This window comes from Apodemus sylvaticus, chromosome 5, assembly GCF_947179515.1.
Source record: "Apodemus sylvaticus chromosome 5, mApoSyl1.1, whole genome shotgun sequence".
Classification (NCBI taxonomy): Eukaryota; Metazoa; Chordata; class Mammalia; order Rodentia; family Muridae; genus Apodemus; species Apodemus sylvaticus.
The window spans coordinates 51,017,587-51,038,332 of NC_067476.1; the positions used below are offsets into that span (position 1 = coordinate 51,017,587).

At 38.7% G+C, this 20,746-nt stretch overlaps 1 protein-coding gene across 2 annotated transcripts in view; it reads right to left on the minus strand.

Annotated features, from left to right (window-relative positions):
- The window catches only part of Tlk1 (tousled like kinase 1), a 118,113-nt gene that overhangs the window by 61,569 nt on the left and 35,798 nt on the right, over nucleotides 1-20,746 (minus strand). For both annotated transcript variants that reach the window (XM_052182665.1, XM_052182666.1), the window contains exon 2: nucleotides 12,574-12,692. In XM_052182665.1, the coding sequence (XP_052038625.1) occupies nucleotides 12,574-12,692 (119 nt within the window). The remainder of the gene's footprint in view (nucleotides 1-12,573; nucleotides 12,693-20,746) is intronic.

The following is a 20,746-nucleotide window of genomic DNA, read 5'->3' on the forward strand; positions in this document are numbered from 1 at the left end:
GACTTAAAGACTACTAAAAGGAGAAAATTATAAAACTGTAATTTAAGGAGTATTCCTTGAAAATATTTTAATTTACATCTGACTGGGAAAACAAAACACATTTCTATGAATATCAGCTCAGAAGAACAACATGAAGTTAAAAGGAAAGCTATTATAATAAGCACAACATTTTCTATCCAGTGAAAGTGACGTTTAAGCCCGTGACTGTTGACTGAATACATCAGGAACTACTTGCTCAGATAACCACAATGAGGTTCATCGCAATGAACCTGCGATGGCTGAGGGAAAGCAGGAGTATTGTTTGTTTGCTGACAGGGGCTGAGTAAACAAGTGTAGGATGCTCTAAGTTCACTATGTGCACTGTCCTCAGGAGCTGTAACTCTCAGGACTCAGACTCATATAAGGTAATATGGTCCTGGATTTGAACTGGACAGAAGAGCTGCCCAGAGCAGCTACAAGTTGGATCAAATCTGCAGTTTTACTGGTCATAAAAAATGGATTCTGGATACCACATCAGCTATAAAGCAGCAAGTATGTCAAAAATAAAGAACTGCAAAGACAAATTCAGAATATTGTGTGTCAGCTGTGCCCATGCCTCTACTGAGTACCTGATCTGTGTTAGGAGCCAACTCTTAGTTGTCTGAGTAAGGTTAATAAAGAAGAAACACCATGCCTGTGGCCAGGCACTGTCCTGGTGGGTTAACTAGCTGCTCTAAAACGTTTCTAAAAAGTCAACACTTTCCAGAACACACCCCATCATTCTGACAGAGTCACTGAAGATGCCTCGAAGAAGCTACAGACCTGCTCAAAAATGGCTGGTTGAAATATATCGTAAGAAATGACAACTAGAATTTCAGCAGAGGAATAAAAACTAGACAAGAGACAAGACTGAACTCCAGAACTCAACAGTTCCACTCTACGGGCGTAACAACAGGGTGCAGAAGGGCACAGAGGTATCCAAACTAGTAAGCAATCCAACTTACAGCATTGGTCACAGGAGAGACAAAGGAGGGAGCGGTATGAAAGAATGAACATTCTCGAACTCATAGGCTAAGAAGTCCCTCTTTCTCCCCAAGCAAGAAAAGAACAAAAACTACACCCAGGCACAGCAAAGTAAAATATCTGAGACCAAGAAGAAAGAAGAAAATCTTGAGAGCTGGAGAGGTCACTCAGTAGGCAAAGATGCTGGCCACTAAGCCTGACAACCTGAGTTCAGTCTTCTGACCTAAACACAAGTATTGCCTGCCTGCCTGTCTGTCTCTGTGTCACACACACACACACACACACACACACACACACACAAATAAATTAAAAATTTTCAAAAATAGAATCAGTAATATTTCATCCAGGCAAGGACAGATAATATAAAAAGGAAATGGAAAACTACTCTGGAAACATAAAATGAAAACAGAAGTGGAAATAACTATAACAGCAGCAACAACACAGACAATGGGAAGGATGCTGTTGTGGATAGGCCTGGTGTTTTCTTCTGAACCAATCCCCTAATGAATAAAGGAGCCAATCTCTGGTCAAGTAGGTTGGACTTCTGGGTTGGATGGAAAGAGAGAGGAAGAAGTTCTTTCTCTTTGGAACTGGGACAGCAGAGGGGTGAGATGTAGCTACTAGAGTTTCCTAGTATCAGATTTTAATAAGGCTTACAAGATTAGGTTTTGGTTGTTGCACCCAGAGATTGAATTACTATTGTTTCTGAACTAAGTTTGTGCTGTGTTTTCCTTCACGGGGCAGCTTGTCTGGATTCAATATAGAATGGTATGGAGGCCAAGCATGGGTTTGCCTGAGGTGTTCCTCAAAGGCCATGAAGTATTTGAAGCACAGGTTTGGCGCAGTAGCAACTCACCAGTGGAAACCTAGCAAGCTGCAGGGAGAGATTATGGAGTTCAGAGTCAGAATTTCCACGAGATAGAAACAGGTCGGCCACTACCTGCCAGTGCATGGCCAGTCAGGCCGCCGGGACAGAGGCACAAGCGCAGGAATGAGCTGGTTCTACTTTTTTAATATTTCCCCTAACAGGATACTTTTACTGAACCAAGCAAGCTCAAGGCACATGCAGTGAAGATTAAATGCTAGAGATAAAGACAAGGCCCTAAAATGCTTCACAAGGATCAGAAGTCAGAATGGTACCAGAGTGGCAAACAGTAACAGAAAGCTAAAAAACAATGGAGCAATGCTTCCAATTTGAGAAAAATGGTTTCCAACCTAGAATTCAGATAAATGAACAACAAAAAATTAGAGGAAGAAAATATGCAAAGTCTCAAAACATTTACCACGCTCGTTTCCAAAGAGGTGATTAGAGAATATACCCCACCAAAACAAGGAAATAACCCAAGAGACAGAAGAAATGAGATACAGGGAATAGGAGCTCAAACACAAATCAAATGGAAAGGAATATTCAGAGTCAGAGAAGATTCTAGGAAAATACCCATCCCAGGAGAACTGGGCAAACAGCCTCAATTAAAACCCAGGACTGCTTCAAGGGAGAGTCAAAGAACAAAAGGAAAAGGGAAGAATAGTTAGTATTTCAAAATGATGTCTGCACTGCTCTGCTGAGGAGTATGTGGATGACTATACTAATCTAGTAAACTGTTAATTGTGTAAAAAACAAAAAGCTTTACAACAGATATGTAATAATGGAGCCATTAAGTTCAGTTATGAATAAATTTATAGTGAAAACTATAAGCACTGAAATACTAGTTTAACCATAAATTAAAGTCCTATACTATGAAAATTAGATGAAGGCAGGCCATGTATTTCTGTAAAAGTAGGAGACTGGATGATTTATTAGAGTTAACTCCTTGTCTTCTACAACAGTCTGTGTGTAGTGGACCTGTTGTTGGACTCTTGTTAAATAATTTCCCTCTACTTTTGTGCCGGTATCACACTGTCTTAATTTACCATACTTCTTGGCATTTAATAGCAACTCCGCCAGCTTGATACTGACTTTGATATTATTTTGATAACTCACCTAGAATCACCTGGCCTTGGATCTAAAAGCATATTATCATGCTTGTATCTTTACTTTGGCATTTGGTATAAATTTTGAAAGTTTATTAATTTTTGCCTTCCCTCATACTGTAACTTTTAGCAGACTGCACTGCTCTCCAGGCACACTAGTGCAGCTGTGACACCACTGTCAGGCTGAGACAAGTACCACAGCTCTCATTCATTCAGGCGACTTTGGATTTCTCTGCACTTCACAGCCCTTGGTGAAATTGCCAACTATCTTGCCAGGTTTACTCTGAAGTATCTTATAATTTCTGTGCTTTTGTACAGAATATCTTTTCAAAAATTTGCTTTACATTTGTTGATAAGTAAAAATGTTATTAATTTTGGAATGGCATATCTCCAGAGGCATGACCAAGGGTACCCTCATTTGTCAATTCTTCGTGATTTTCTTCTCTAATAATCATGAGTATAATCTTTATTCCAATACGAGTGGCTGTGTTGAGTCATGTAACCGAGTAAGCTGTATAAGCAAACATAATGGGTCATTCTCTATGTACTGGGAGGCCAACTGTTGAGCTCTGCTATTCATTTCAATGGCTCCTCCCCACTATATTGATTATAATGGACAGTTACCCTGACTTTCCTTTCAGGTGCTTGGATATAAACCTCACTTGGTTCTAGGTATTTCTATTTAAGCTCAGTTATTTGAATGTCAGCAGTCTTAGTACAGATTCCTTGGATAGTAAAACTAGCAATTTCTTCATAAATATTCTTAGCTTTACCTTCTGTGTCAGAATTAATAAATATTCTTTTTCATATTTTAACAGTACCCTGTGCCATGAAATGGTTTACTTAATACTTTCGTTCTTTTGTTTTAAATATAAGATTGCAGCTAGGTTTTAAAAACATTTTATTAAATAATCATACATTCTACTACTAAATAGAAGTAATCTGTAAGCTCTCTATACAGAATATTTTGAAATAGTATGATAGTTTAAAGTACATTGTTGTTCCACAATTGATCTTAATAAAAATATACTCGGTTACACTGTAAAAAATAAATAAATAAATAAAAATAAAAAAAAAACTACTTTTCCTAGCCCCAATGTAACTCCTTTTTGTAAAGGACTTTTTTCAGTTACTTACTGTACTGGCTGGTTTTGTGTGTCAACTTGACATAAGCTGGAATTTTCATAGAGAAAGGAGCCTCCCTTGAGAAAAATGCTTCCATGAGATCCAGCTGTGGGGCATTTTCTCAATTAGTGACCAAGGGGGGAGAGCCCATTGTGGGTGGTGCCATCCCTGGGCTGGTATTCTTTGGTTCTCTCAGAGAGCAGGCTGAGCAAGCCAGGGGAAGCAAGCCAGTAAGAAACATCCCTCCATGGCCTCTGCATCAGCTCCTGCTTCCTGACCTGCTTGAGTTCCAGTCCTGACTTCTTTGGTACTGAACAGCAATGTGGAAGTGTAAGCTCAATAAACCCTTTCCTCCCCAGCTTGCTTCTTAGTCATTATGTTTATGCAGAAATAGAAACCCGACTAAGACACTTACATATTTTGTTTTTACTTAATGTAACATATTTATGGACACAGTGCTGTAACTAAATACATGCCAGTTAAATCAGGGTAGTTGTCACGTCCAGCTCTGATCACCTGTTCCAGCTCCTTTCTCATAGTTCCATACAGAGTACAGAACAGATGGCTGCAAGTCCTTCCCAGCCCGTCATTCCCTCTTCCCTCTGGCCTTACTGTAGCAATCCTACTTTGAGATATTTGAGTCTTCCTTTCCACCGAGCACAGAGCACATGATACTTGTTCTTCTGCATCTGGCTTATTTTACCCAACAGTGTCCTCTAGTTCTGCCAGTTCTGACACAAATGGCAAATGTTTATCTTTTTCAATGGCTGCTTATCTTATGTATATGTGTGTATGCCAGCTTACTGTATGCACCAAAGTGTTCAGAAGAAAACATCAGATTCTCTGACACTAGAGTTACAGGCAGTTGTGAGTCACCATGTGGGTGCTAGGAATCCAGCCCAGGTCTCCTGGAAAAGCAGCTAGTTCTCCTAACAACTGAGTCATCAACGGTCCTGATTTTGTTCTTTTTTAGTTTTATTTATTTTCATTTTAAGTGGACAAGTGGTGAATACATATCTTTGTTTTGTACCGAGTGTGCAGTCCCCATGGAAGCTAGAAGATGGTGTCGTATCTTCTTGAACTAGAGTTACACATGACTGTGAACTGCCATGCTCAAGTGCTGGGAACTGAACCTGGATCCTCTGAAAAAGTAGCTAGGGTTCTTAACCACTGAGCAATCTCTCCAGCCCTGAGATTTCAAGTGTATCACTGAAAAATACTTCTTTATCTCTGATAAACTGACTTCACTTCCTTTGGGTATATTCTAGAAGCAAGACAGCTATTCCATCCTATAGACTTAGTTTTTCTGAAGAATCTCCTCTGATCTACATGACAGCCACCCTAATTTGCATTCCCATAGGCCTTGACTGAGACTTTCTTTTTGTTCCCATCACTGCCTACATGTTATTTTTGCTATTTTGGCATAACCATTCTGATGAGGGTAAGATAATATCCCATCACAGTTCTGATTTGCATTACCATGACAGCTACTGATGCAAAGCTTTCACTGATAATCTTTGAAGAATAATAACCAGCAGGTACAGGTTTATAAGGTGAAACTACTAAAACTAAATCTTAAGAATTAGCTTCCTCACATTTTACGTCCTCTTGGATAGCAAAAGAGATCAACTCCCAAAGTCGTCCTCTGGCTTCCCACATGCATGCCACAGCACAGTTATTATGCAAACCCTCACACTTAAAAATAGAAAATTACTTGTTAAGAATCCTTATGTAGCTAGTAAGCATAAATCAGGTCATAAAATATTAAAGGCCATCCTATTCCATAAACTCCTATTGGCATATCTGCAGGAGAGTAGGAGCATCACACTCTAGGCCCCACCTATTTTAACAAAGTTTCACTGGAATGTAACGAGCGACACACTGAATGACATTTGGTTTATGGCTACTTGAGCGCCATGACAGAATTATATAAAGCATTATGGCTGAATTCATATGACATTAACTACTTGGCCCTGTAAAACGTTATCCAAATGCAGCTACACAGACCCTATGAAAATTTAGAGGTGGAGGTGGGAGAACTGAATGCAGTGTTGTACATCACCAACAGAGGGTGTGTGCGGAAGAGCTGAGTGCAGTGCTGTACTTCACCAATAGATGCCCCCATCTAACCATGCTAATCTAATATAAATTGACTCCCTAAAAAGCACTGTCTCAATTTTTTAATTCAAAACTTAAGTCTTATGATCTAAAGCACAATTAACACTTCCTACCTTAAGTACTCATCCTCCACTTGGATTTTGGGTAGTCAAGCATCAGAGGTTATTTTGTTTTGTGCTGCCTTACATTTTTGGTGGGACTATAAATTAACTTGCCTATGTACTAAATATGTATGTACTATGTACTATGACATTCGAAAGATCCTTCTTATACACACTTATACATACTCCTGACCCATGCCTATAGTTAAAAACACAAGAGAAAACAGAAAAGCAACATGAAACCAATCAACTTTCCCCAGAACAGTCAGTCCCAACCCCTCCTAATGCTCAGACCCTTTACTACAGTTCCTCATGCTGTGGTGACCCCCAATCATATTATTTTCATTACTTCATAACTGTAATTTTGCACTGTTATGGATCATGATGTGAATATTTTTGGAGACAGAGGTTTGCCACGGGGCGATCCACAGATTGAGGATTAGGCTCTCAGAGAGGCATGAGCATGGGGTGGAGGAGAAAGGAGATGCTTCGGGGCTGGCTTCCCCTAAGAACACCACATCAGAAGGGAAACAGCTCTCTCAGTCACCGTGGCCAACGTTGCCCTGCCTTCGTCCCTGTCCCATCCTCTCAGTCTCAGAGCCATTCTGTGAACTGTCCCACAGTCTACAAAATCTTTTCCCTTCTATAAGACTGCGAAAACTGGCCTTTTTCTGCAAATAAAATCCAGTAACTGTGATAAAATGTAAAACACTTCGAAATGGTTTAGCAAAAAATCTGGAGTGGACAAAAGAAGAAAATGAAATCATCAATTCAGAGAAGCTGACTTGTTCATCTTAGCATCTAATCAGTATTTCAACTAATACTAGTTCTAGACAAAACTGTAGAATAGACTGGACTTTGATTCCCACCCTCAATTTCAATAGGCATTGATGTTCTGTTCTTAACTCTGTTAGCTACCAAATTACTCATCTATTATTGTGTTCTTATTTTTCAATTAATTCCAAACAGTAAATTCAGCAGCTTAGGTTTCATTCTGTACCTATAAAAATAAGAAGAGTCTGCTATATGCTCCCTTAGATGTCTTCAGTTCACTGGCATACTACTTCAAAATAGCCATCAACTGCTGGCCATGGAGGTGCAGCCCTTTAATCCCAGCACTTAGGAGGCAGAGGGAGGCAGGTGCTGGGTTCAAGGTCAGCCTGATCAATAGAGGTAGTTCCAGGACAACCAAGGCTACACAAAGAAACCCTATCTCAAAACAACAACAACAAAAAAAAATAAATAAAAAAAAAAAAAAAAAAAAAAAAACAACAACAACAACAAAAGGAGGGAAGAGGAGGGGAGGGGAGGAAAGGAGAGGGGAGAAGAGGAGAGAAAAGGCTAATATTTTAACAGAATTTTTTGAAATGAGGGTTTAATTTACAAAATATTCTAACAACGCTATTAACTCCCATGAACTAGAGGACAAATGGGTAAAACCAGTATGCCTACATACAATAAGCTGTGCCTATTCTGCTCTGGCTATTATTAGAACAACTATAGGATATCCAAGGCAGGTATATAATTCTGTCTGCAAACCAGGAATCTTAAATGAAAGCTTACACATGGAGTCCTTTAAAATGTCTGCTGAGGATGCCGGGCAGACAGTTTGACTACCATGTGAATGACCCTGGATTCCCTAAGCACACACATACGAAATATACAACTCTAGTTTTTAGTTTCATCTGATATCATCAGCTTGGAGGTAAAGAATATTAGTAAATCAAACACGGGCACTATTTTCTTTTCCAGACACCTTGCTAGCTCTGGCCATCAAGAATAGAATACATGAGCAGGTTTAGAAGACTGTATGATTCTGTGCTAAGTACAGATGAAATTCAAATATTTTCCCTATAACTTTCTAGGATAAATTCAAGTCTTAAAACAATTTTTTTGAGCTGGGCATACAGTTCAAGGGCAGAGTGCTTGGCCAGCATGTACAAGACCCTAGCTTTAACATCCAGTACAAGGGGAGGAAAAGAAAACTACAAAACAAAGCTACCCTATATAAACTTAATTTCCACTTTTCCCCAAACCAAATTAGAATCAGGCATACTGTTTTGATTTCTATTTTTTAAAATTATCTTTATATTATTTAATATGTAGATGTGGTTTACCTGCATATGTCTGTGCATCACTTGCATGCCTGCCCACAGAAGACAGAAAGGGGCATCAGAGCCCCTAGTACTAGAATTACAGACTATTATGAGCCACCATGTGTGTACTAGGAATCAAACCCAGGCCTTTTGGAGAGCAGCCAGTGCTTTTAACCACTGAATCATCTCCAGTCCTGTTCTGAATTCTTAAGTTATTTCATTCCCCAAATTAAAATATGGAAGTCCTTTGGTCCTCAACATTTTAGTAGTCTAATAGAAAATAAATAATTAAAATGTGATGTAATAAAGTACACTCAGGTACACCAAATTTGTATTTGGGCAATCACGTACTCAGAGAAACATTCTCAAGACACTGCCTCATCTCAAACAACACTGCCTGAGTCTGATGACAGAAAGGTCATGGGATGAAAAAAGGTTAACTGCATGTTTAAGAGAAAAGACAGGAAACCGCCTGCTTAAGAAACCAGCTTATAGACTAGAGAAAAGTGCAAGTATGATGGAAAATAAAAGGGAGAAGCATAAAAGTGGGCCACAAAAAAAGGCAGCAATCAAAGTTTGGGACCTATGTGAGACCATTGAAGAGTTTCTAAAAAGGACAGTATGCAAACAGATGTACCTTTCAGAAAACCAACCCACCAAACTAGGAAAATGACATCAAGTGCACACATTCCACACTCTGCATGCCTGTGGGGATAATTCAACAGTAAAATAAAGCAGCAGCTGTGACAGTGTGACACACCTCCCTCCTTTTCTGTTCCTGAAGAGGGTAGCTGATGGGCAGAGGTAACAGTTGCAATTGTTAATCAAGAAAAGTAGGAGCAGAACACACTGGGCTATAAAGGTGACTCACCTCACAACCGACAAGGAAACTGAACCTGAGCCTGTTCTTTTAGCCAAACCTATGGTAAAGAATGTCAATCCCAGGAAGGAGACTTGACAACTGACATGCGCTGCTCTTCTCCCTACAGGATCATGTACACAGGAACACGGAGGAACGTCAAAAGCTCACCGCTTTGGGTAAAACTAGTAGAGCCGCTAAGTAAGTTCAACTAGGTTGTCCTGTAAGTTCAACAAGAGCCAAGCACAAAACTCAGCTGTACTTTTTATTCAACAGCAATGAACACCTGAAATGAGTGAAGAGGACAATTGCATTAAAAGAGAAAAAACAAAACTTGATACCTTTACACTATTGTGAGAAAGAAAGAAAAACACAGAAGTTCAAACAAATCAAAAAGTTATATACCAAAAGAGAAAAAACATCATTGAAAGAAAAAAGACCTAAACAGATGTAAAGGTATTTGTGCCACAGACTAGACAACTTATTAAGGTTCCAATACTTACACTAACCTAAATATTTACCTGGGACTCCTACTAAAACTCCAGTTGTTTGTTTGCTTGTTTGCTTGCTTTTGTTTCCATTAGGTGGCCCACTGGTTTTAAAAGTCAGACTGAAATAAAGAGACTCCAAAGAAACTCAGGATACCCAAAATAATCTTAAACAAGGACTGAGTTGGCAAAAGCACACTTGCGGTTTTAGAAGGTATCTATCATTAACCACACTAATCTATGTGGTCTTGTGTTGAGGACAAAAGTATAGATCAGCAGAGAACTAAGTGTAGAGAAACAGACTCACACATTTATGACTGATTACAAATAAATAGATAGGCACAGGTACACACACCAAATGTGCATGTACATGTGTGTGTGTGTGTGTGCATGTGTGCATATGAGTGTTTAAAATGATCCAAGACTGAATGTAGGGGCTAAAACTATTAACATCTTTCTGGGTTCATTTTATGACCAGGGAAAACACCTTAAAGGGAAGAATTACTTGGTCTGCCTTAAGGTTTCATTGCATGGCCCTATGCATTTGGAAATAGCATCACAGGAGTAACTCGAAGAGACAAAGGAAAGCAGAGACGGAAAGGGACAGAGGAACTGGTAACTCTTTCAAAGGCTCGCCCTCTAGTACCTCATTCCTCTAGCTAAGCAACTCTCATCTCCTCAAATCTCCCAAACAGCACCACCAGCTAGGACCAAGCGTTCAGCACATGAGCCTGTGAGGGACATAATACATTCACTCCTCAACAATGTCTTGGAAACAAGTATACATTATGTGACATAACTATGCCAGTTTCTCAGATACAATACCCAAACAATGAGAGAAACCTCTGTAAATCATTTACCATATAAAGGTCTATTGCCCATCCATCATACATAAAAACGTTTGTAACTCAAGATTTACAAGCAACCAGACTTAAAAACAGGCAAAGGATTTGACTAGATACCCCATCAGAGAAGATACATCAACAACAAGTAGGTATATGGGGAAAAGTTCAGCATTACTGGTCAACAGGAAAATGTAAATCAGAACACTATTGGTATTGCTTTATACACCAACCAAAATGCTATACTAGAAGAGATAGTAACCAAATCCTGACAAGGATGGAGAAACTACATTTCCTGTACACTGCTGAGAGAATAAAGAACATTTGGAAAACAATTTGGCAGTTTCTCAAAGTAAGAAACACAAAATTACCCCAAGAAAGGTAAAGGATGACTTAACACACACTAATCAGAAGATGTAATGCAACATATGAACAGACGCAGGGACAGAAATCACAGCTGTCTCAACAGATGTGGAAAAGGTCTTTGGACAAAGTTCAACATCCTTTCATGACCAACACTGAAGAAACTAGCAGCAAAGGGGATCAAACTGCAATATTATAAAGGCTGATGACAAAATATTATACTGAAGGAGAAAAAACTAAGTCTTTCCTCTAAAATCAGGAACAAGTCAGGTTTCCACTACTTCACTCTCATTCAGTATGGTACTTGAATTATTAGCCAGTCGTAAGACAAGAACAAGAAACAAAGGAGCCATGATAGGAAAGGAACTCGCTCTAATCACCGCTTTTTACAGACATGTTTCCATTCTTAAAGGGATTCTTAAAGCCTCCAGAAAGTTCTTAGATTTGATAGACTTTGAGCAAAGTATTAGGATGCATGTTCTAGATACAAAAACCAGCAGCTTTCCAATACATCAACAAATACCAAGAAGAAAATTCATGATGTGATAGCACAGTTTAAGACTTAAAAATGTGTGTGTGCATATGCAGATAGAGATATATAAATGACAGACAGATACTGAACCAAGGAAATGAAAAAAATTATAATGAAACTCTTAAAACATTATAGACAAATTGGAGTCACTACAAGATAGAGCCCAAGGACTAGTATAATACTGTAAAAATGCTATATTACCAAACACACTCTATAGATTCAACACAATCCTCCATCAAAAGCCAAGTACATTCTTCACAGAAACAGAAAAAGAAATGCTGCAACTCACATAGAAATATTAATGTCATCAAGTAGCCAAAGACACCCTGAGTTTAAAAAAACAAAACAAAACAAAACAAAACAACAAAAAAAAGCAAGGCTGGAGGTATCACAGTATCTGATTTCAAATATGTACCACAGACCTGTAACAGATACAGCATGCTACTAAGACTAACACGCACAAATCAATCAACAAGACACAGAAACCCACATGGGTCCAGCCACATGATCTTCAAGAAAGGTGCTAAAAATTCATGCTGCAGAGAAAGACAAGCTATTCAAACTTGGTGGGAAACTAGGTCCCTCTCTCTGTGTTCAAAACTCAGTTGAAAACAGAGTCAAGAATTCTATGCAAGACCTCACCCTCAAAAGCTGCTACAGTAAAGCAGGGCACACTTCCCGCCATATGTACAGGCATAGGCTAGGACCTTTTAGTCAAGAAATAACAGCAAAACTTGTCAAACAAAACTATGTTAATATAGAGATCTTCTGCAGAGCAAATAAAAGCAATCCGGTTTGCTACTAACTTCTACACAATATAAAAATCATAAAAAGTAACAGTTTGCCATTAAGTATGTGTCTCCTGCACAAAAGACACTTTGTAGTTTTAGTGTTTTGTATTGTGGGGGCAGAAGCACATATTATGGTGGCCAATGGATAATCTGTAAGACTTGGTTCCCCCTTCCAACAAGAGTCCTGGGCTTGAACTCTGGTGGTCAAGCCATCTCAACACCAAATATGTTCTAGACTACTTAACACAAAGAACGGACTTTAAATGAGATTAAAATCTTACTCACTTTCGCTCCAACACTGCAACTCCCAGTACTCCCGGTGCTCCCAGTAGCAACTCCAGTAAATCTCGCTTCCAATAATTCTTGCCTTCTTGGATCCAGACTGTGAAGCTCATCCATTGCACCTATAAAGAGAAAAAACAAACAAACAAACAAATACATACACATGTGTATGTACACACATACACATATGTATATATATGACATATAGAGTCTATAATACAAATAATTTACAAAAGAACACTCTAAACAGATTAAGAAACTACAGATTTTTAAAATGTGCACTCCATTTAACAAAACATCTTATAGTGGATTTATACGTCTGACCAATAGCCCAAGGTGTACACTCAGTTCAGTACTCACACACACAAAAGCAAGCATGCATAGGAATGCGCACATACATAAAACATGTTCCATGAAACACTTGGTTACTGTAGAACAGAAGTCCTATACAAGCCAGGCGTTGCAGCACATACTTACAAACCTAACACTAAGGAGGCTAAGGCAGAAAGATTCTGAGTTCAAGGCTAGCCCAGGCTACACAAAGAGCTCTAGCCAGCATGAGTTACTTACATGTAAAGGAATTTTAATCCAGCAACATGGCTGTTCTGGCAAGGGATCACATCCAAAGACCTTCTAGGTCTATGTGATCTAGCTGGAATACAGACTTGTCCTTAGTGCACACCTTTAATCCTTCTGGCTGAAATACAGACACGCCCTTAGTACACACCTTTATTCCCAAACAATGAAGGCAAAGTTAGTTTGTAGAAGGAAGCAGCATGTTTTAAAGTGACATCTAATTGAGGGGCAGACAAAGTGACAAATTAGAGGAAGATTTGACAGAATGAGTCAGAGATAGGATACATCCAGCTCTCATAAGAACAGCACAAGAAAGAGAGGCAGCTTAAGAGAGCAGCAGGAAAGGGGTGACGGTGAGGGAGAGGGGCTACTTCTACCATACAGATTTACAGAGACAGGTTTCAGGTAAAGACAGAACAAGCCAGAGAATGAGAAGGAGCCAGAAGATTAAACAGACTGCATCAAATTAGAGACCAGGAGAGTAATGCAGTCAGAAACAGAGAAAAGGCAGTTTGAGTAAGTCAGCTTGGAGAGGAGTTTGGGCTAGAAAGTCAGCATGGAGAGGAGTTTGGGCTAGAACAGCTGAGTTGGACCAGCCAGCCAGAGCTCAGAAAGAGTGAACTTACTCAGCAGTAAGCCTCCAAGACAACACTTACTTCTGGAGAATATTACAGTTACATACCTCATCTCAAAAGCGTAAGAAAAAAGAAGAGCCCTATGCAATGTCAACTCTGTTCTAATACATTAAGGGGTGGGAGGAAGACATCGTGAGTCTAAATGAACTGTAAGGGAGAACTCTCCTAGCATACATGAGGCCTTAGGATCTCTTCCCAGTGCCTTGAAAAGGGGGAGAATTTTACATTATGTAATACTTTTTACAATAAAATATTTTAATTTTTAAAAATTAATGACAAAAATTTAAAGATTAGAGCAAGACATTTCAAACGAAAGTCATCTGAGTGTTCCATACCTCTCTTTTGGTCTGACAACTGGTATTAATAATGCACCAGGTACTTAGAAAGATAAGTACCAGGTCCTACTTTGTCCAGGACCAGACAACAATAACAATGTCTTTTACTTCCTGCTGATCTTGCATCTGTATATGCATACATCCTCCAGGACGTAAACGTTCCCATATACGCATCTGAAGGGGAAGCATTAAACTAAAAAGGTACCTCATTGCAACATTTCTAACACTTTCAAAGATTTCAAAGAAGGAATGTGAGAGCCCCTAGCACAGGTCCAGACACAGAACAGGCGATTTAAGAATACACTGGCAGTGACAGAATCAATCAAGGGTCAGTAGAAGCTCCTCAGCTGTGTAACTAAGGAGATTCTGAAACATAGGGGTTTCATTTGATCTTGCTATACCATCTGAAAACTGCCTCTGAAACTACCGGTGGAGCTAAGAACTCTGCCGTGCATATGTGTGCAGGACTGAACATCTGCCTTCTTAATGTCACTCAGGTGTACACTAGGGCGCAACACCACTACATATGCATTCTATTTTTATTTTTTTATTTGTATTTATTTTATTTTGGTTTTGGTTTTTTTGTGTAAGGGTTTCTCTATGTAGCCTTATCTGTCCTGGAATTTATTGTAGACCAGGCTGGCCTTGAACTCAAGAGATTCTAGATTGCTAGAATTGATTGCTCTTGATTGCTAGAATTAAAGGCATGCGCCACCATGCCTGGCATGTGCATATTATTTTATCTTCTAGCTTTATATTACCTTCATTTAAAAAAAAAACTAAATCTAAAGAAAAAATAATTTTCAAAAGTAACTAGTATTTGGTAATAGTCACTGACAATAGTTGGTCCTCTTTGATCATAAAATTTTCAATCTGGGCCTTTAAACAACTGTAAAAACAAACAAAATACCAACACTAAGCCAGTCAGGATACTCAACATTTGTTCTTAAAGATTCTCTGTGGAAGCAATGGTATCTTAACTCCATGAGAGAGAATCGCATTCACAAGAGTGAGTCACAGATTCTCTGCAAACGACTTGCTGATGAATAACACACTAACAACCATAGGCTTTGAACATAACTTTTTTTTTATCAGTTTTGAGAATCTGCACAACTTTTATGTGCTCCACACATACTTATCACTACCCACTGTAGCACAGCTTAATGAGTCCCACTTCTGTTTGTACTTAGGGGCTCCCTCAACTTTGAAAATACTTGTCTGCAAGTGTTCTACAACGAATATTCACAAGGTTAATTTTTCTGCCACTTTAAACGTGTTGGTGAGTTCTCCAGTAAATAACAACTGAGTAGCTCCAATAACATCTGTCAACTCCTCCAGAGCCAGAAGAACCACTATAAACCATGTGCCTTGTTTTTAATTGACTATCAAAACTACCCCAGATGTCCTTAAGTCTTAAAGTCAATTATTCTTGCCAAAAAGCTAAGAGTTTTAAACAAGTCTCTGGACATAACTTTTTTGACTTCTATGATCCAACAATTTAATTAACTCAACATCAGTAAATGACTCTGCTTAGGTAGCAAATGAGTCCATTGGAAATTGGTTTTGATGGTAACTTCATAGATTTTTTCATTTAGGGAGAAATTATACCATGATGAAATACTTCATTTCAAAATTTCCAATTATAATCCCAAAAGTTGGGAATGCTGCAGTATGTTTACTCTGGTAATGCCAACATATATACTTCTATCCCAATAATAAAAACAATCTTTTTTGCTTGTTATTTTACTTTAATTCAACAAAGTAATCCAAATTCCATTCAAGGGCCAGGAGTGTAGCTACACCATAGAGTATATATACTTGGTATGTACAATCCTTGGGTTTTAGCTCCAACACATATGTGCTCACAGAGACTTGCATGTGCACACATATCACTCAAAGTCCATTTTCTCTTGTTTTGATGGACATGAACTAGTAATAAAGAAAACAAGTAACAGAGACCAATGAGAGCTATGACACTCAGCACACTGTCACATTATAATTATCACTAAACGCCATAAGCTAAGCTAAGAGCAATATCAAGTGATGAAAATTTTACTGTATGGTCTCCGTCACAACTACTCAGCTCTGTCATTGTAATACAAAAAGAAAGTCATAAATTTTGGGAAGATTAAACACTATTTGTGGACATTGAAGTTTCAATATTATTATTCTGCCTTGGATCCTTTAAAACATATTTAAAATGCAGAAGTGCATAGTTAGAGAGCACGTTTCAAAGATTTCAATCTAACCTAAGCTCTCATTTAACCCTCAAGTGTTCCATACTCAATTACAAGGGGTGAACCTCTCTAAGAAAAAGTAACACCACCACAATCCATTGAGTTATTATATAGTGTTTATACTTTGTAAAAAAGTATAGAACATATACTAAAGACATTAACATTCTTAAGGAATATCCTACAATAGTACCTGACAGTAATCCTAGAATTCTAGAGATCAAGGCAAAAGAATTCCAAGTTCAAGGCCAGCCTGAGCTACAAAGTAAGTTCAAGGCTATGCTGAGCTATAGGGCAAGAACCTGTCTCAAAAAGCCACCACCAACAAAAAGAGCATCCTTTAACTACCCTGCATTCCGATATTTTTACTTGCTTAATTTTCAGATTTATAGTTGTAAACTCCAAATTTCAAACAGAAACAAGCGCTGAGACTATCCATATTAGAGCTCAACAGCAATCCTTGGGATCCAAGCTGTCCCTGAGAACAGAGACGAGGCACGTGCATAACTTGAACCTGTTGGGTCCCACTGTCCTTCATCAAAAAGCATGACTTTGAGAATGGCATCAAGGAAGTGTTAGTTATGATGAGTCAGCAGTGCTCACAGTTATACCGTGACCTTGGTTTCTAACAAGACTTTTCATTGTATAATTTTTAGTTGCCTAAGTCTTCATCTTTGACAGTCAAAATAAAATATTTAGAAAGCATGTCTTTAAAATTTACTGTTACCAAAGAGCCAAGAAAATAAGTCTGTTCATTAAAAACTTCTCTAATAGATTCTGCTGCTGGTGAGACATCACCATAAAATTTTTAAAAACTTCAAACTTCCCAAAGTCCAAAAACTAAATCCACTCGAGATTAGCTTTCTGTGTTACATTTGATCTGATATGATGGTATGATGGCTTATACATAAGCTTAAGTTTTTTCTTTTTTTTTGTTTAAGATTTATTTATTATATGTAAGTACACTGAAGTTGTCTTTTAACAGCCCAGCAGAGGGCACCAGATCTCATTACGGATGGTTGTGAGCTACTATGTGGTTGCTGGGATTTGAATTCAGGACCTTTGGAAGAGCAGTTAGTGCTCTTAGCCTCTGAGCCATCTCTCCAGCACAAGTTTGTCTTTTGTTAATATTTTTTCATATAATGACTGATAACGGCTGAGAACATTTTTATTTAGAAAAAAAAAGAAAGCCAAGATAAACCTAAGAAACCAATTTAAATAAGTCATCTTTTTGCTGTCTTAATGCACTTCAAAGTACAAGGGCAAGAACAAAGGAAACAACAAAGTGTTCTTCTAATACTTTAGGGTTAATTCTGAGTAGTGTCTTAAAACATCCATTTTAATTATTCTCCAGGGGCTCACCAGAGAAGTGTGGTTTTCATCTGCCCAAAAATAAATACATACATTAAAAAAAAGTAACTCTCCAACAACAGAATATTACAGAAAAATGAAACTGATCAAAATGCGGAACTATGGAGCCCAGTCCAAACTGATACATTTACAACACAACTCCCTCACTTAAGGCTCAGGCAGCACTGCAGAAGAAGGGCTGGAAAGATCAGGAAGTTCGCTGTGAGACTCAGTCTCCTACAAATGTCAGAAGCTATACCCATGAAACAGTACAAACATGGCTGCCTAAACATGAGCTGAGCAAAGAAAACATGAACAGACATGCTGACCTGGAAGAGGAAAATCTCACAAGGCCTCAAGCCTAGATAAAGACCTACAGGCAAATAAGGAATGCTGAGAACAAGAGAAATAGTCTGTTGCAGGCAAGTGCTTACCATGGTCAGTCCTAAAACCATACATACAAGTAGCATTATACACTGAATAGGTGGTATTTTTAACACAGACACACACACACAGACACACACACACACAGAGAGAGAGAGTAATGAGAGTTGTAGAATCTTCCTCTGTGTTTAAGGAGAGCCACCGAGGTCAGGCAGTATGCAGGGGGGCAACCGGGCTAACAAGGGCCTACCAATAACTGAAAGAAGCCCAGAAGCCCAGAGAGACAACTGAACTATAAAAGTAAAACTTGAGTTGTGTTGAAGACCTCAAAATATTGAGGCGCCAGCCAAGCTATGGCATGTCTATTACGGAGGGCTACATACAGGGAGCAGAGCCAGCCCAAGAGAAACAGCATATGCAGCCAAGTTAGAAGGCCACAGCCATCTAAGCCCTCTGACATTAGACGTGGAGGCAGAGGATTTGGAGTTTTCTCTACTGGGTTTCTATCTTGCTTTGGTCCAGTATTTCCTCACTATGCCCCAGTTCCTCAGTTTTGAAATGGTAAGACACATTTGGGGCAATTTTCATTGACAATGTTTTACATAACTTACTCTGTCATTAAATCTGAAATTCCGATTCCCTATTTTAAAACAAAACAGTCTCATTTTCTGGCAATTAAACCACAACATGCTAAATGAGTACCACAAAAATCAATCAAAAAGTCATTTTCTAATAGCTTTCTCTCACATGATCTAATAAAAACATACCCCGAACTATTCTAATAGTTTTAGTTATAACTCTTATTTTTAAGTGTTTGGTATATCTATTTTTTCCCCTAAAGGAAACATGTCTCAATTTTCTCATGAATGCAATCTTCCCCACTGATTTGAAATACTTCTCTGGTCACCTATCACATTTCACACAAGCAAAGTCTGTTTGGACATTTAATTCTGTTCTAGTAAACTATCTCTGAGCTATATATACCTAACCCCTACCTACATTTACAGAGGGGGGAAGGAAGAGGGAGAGGGAGATATTGAGAGATTACACAAACATACAACAAAGTATTTTGTCCAAATGATTTCAGAGTAATCAACAGACGCAGAATCTAATCTATATGTTCAATTATAGAAACCTATAGTGAGAAGACAGTCTACTCTAGACTCACTCCAAGTCTAAAGCTGTGTCACTGAAACACTATTCTTGCAGTCCTCACATGGAAGGATTAAGATATACTGAGACCAAACTGCATAGATTGAATTAGAGGCAATTCATTGGATTTCTGCTTCTCTAATATGACTTTTAAAAACTATCTTTTAAAAATGTCTGATAAAGTAGAAATTTCTGGTTTCTTTTGGAAACTTAATTGTATCACATGATGTTTTTCTGGAAACTGTCTTTTGAGATGATGTTTTGCTGAAGCAGAACCTTGAGAGGTCATGTAATGCTTTGCTGGAACAGATCTTTTAGAGGGTGCATGACGTCTGGAGAGAGTATAAATGGAACCCTACAGACAATGAAAGGATGCTCTTGCATTACAACTTTACGTCACGCTTTGCTGGTCTTCACTAGCTGTGCAACACTTCTTGCTTCTTCAATGGCCTTCACTCTGTAGAGAGAAACTTGCCAAAAAGCTTCTCATGGTATTCCTGCTGTCCACTGACTCGTGAGGCTTTGACAAGGCCTTGTGGTTTCTCTGAATTGAGTCATGTTACCGGTTGGTGTTTAGTGTTTCCTATTGGACTGGACTGATGGTATCCTGATAACGAAGAGTTTAGCCACGCCAAAGAACTACTTCTAAACAGGTCCACAGTCCCCTTTTCCTATTAACTTCTTTCTCCCCAAGCTCTAGTCAGTGGGTCAGAAGAAAGGTTGAGCCGGGCAGTGGTGGTGCAAGCCTATAATCCCAGCACTCTGGGAGGCAGAGGCAGGCGGATTTCTGAGTTTAAGGCCAGCCTGGTCTACAGAGTGAGTTCTAAGACAGCCAGGGCTACACAGAGAAACCCTGTCTTGAAAAGCCAAAAAAAAAAAAAAAAAAAAAAAAAAAAAGAAGAAGAAAAGTTAAAGCACTCAAGAACCCTAAATAAAAAGTCTAAGCCTACAATCTAATAACTAGTCTTCCATCAAAATAAACAAAAAACCAAACACATGCAGGGGTACAGGAGATGATTCAGCATTTGCAACACAAACCTGAAGACCTGAGTTTGGATTGACAGAAGTCTGTAAGCCAGCTAGCCTAGAATATACAACAGAAATAACAGTAGACCCTGTGTCAAAGAAGAACAAAGGTAAGATCCTATACTGGCAGCTGTACTATGACCTCTACATACATGTCATGACACACACAATACATACATGCTAACTGTATAGGCTTGGTCAAGTCCCCCCCCCCATTCAGCATCCTTATATATAAAACAGAAAAGTGATACAAAACTTATATATCTGTTACAGTAAAACCAGTTTGTATTTTTGTATGTTGTACTAGACCTGTCACTTAGTGTTCATTCAATAAAGCGCACCTATTCACAGGCTAACATGGAAGTGTACACCAGCACCCACAACATACATCTCACGACTTATACTCCTTCCAACTTTTTCCTGGGGTCTGGAATTCCTAGTGGGTAGAATAGCATGGATTTTAATGCTTAATTTCTCTAATGTC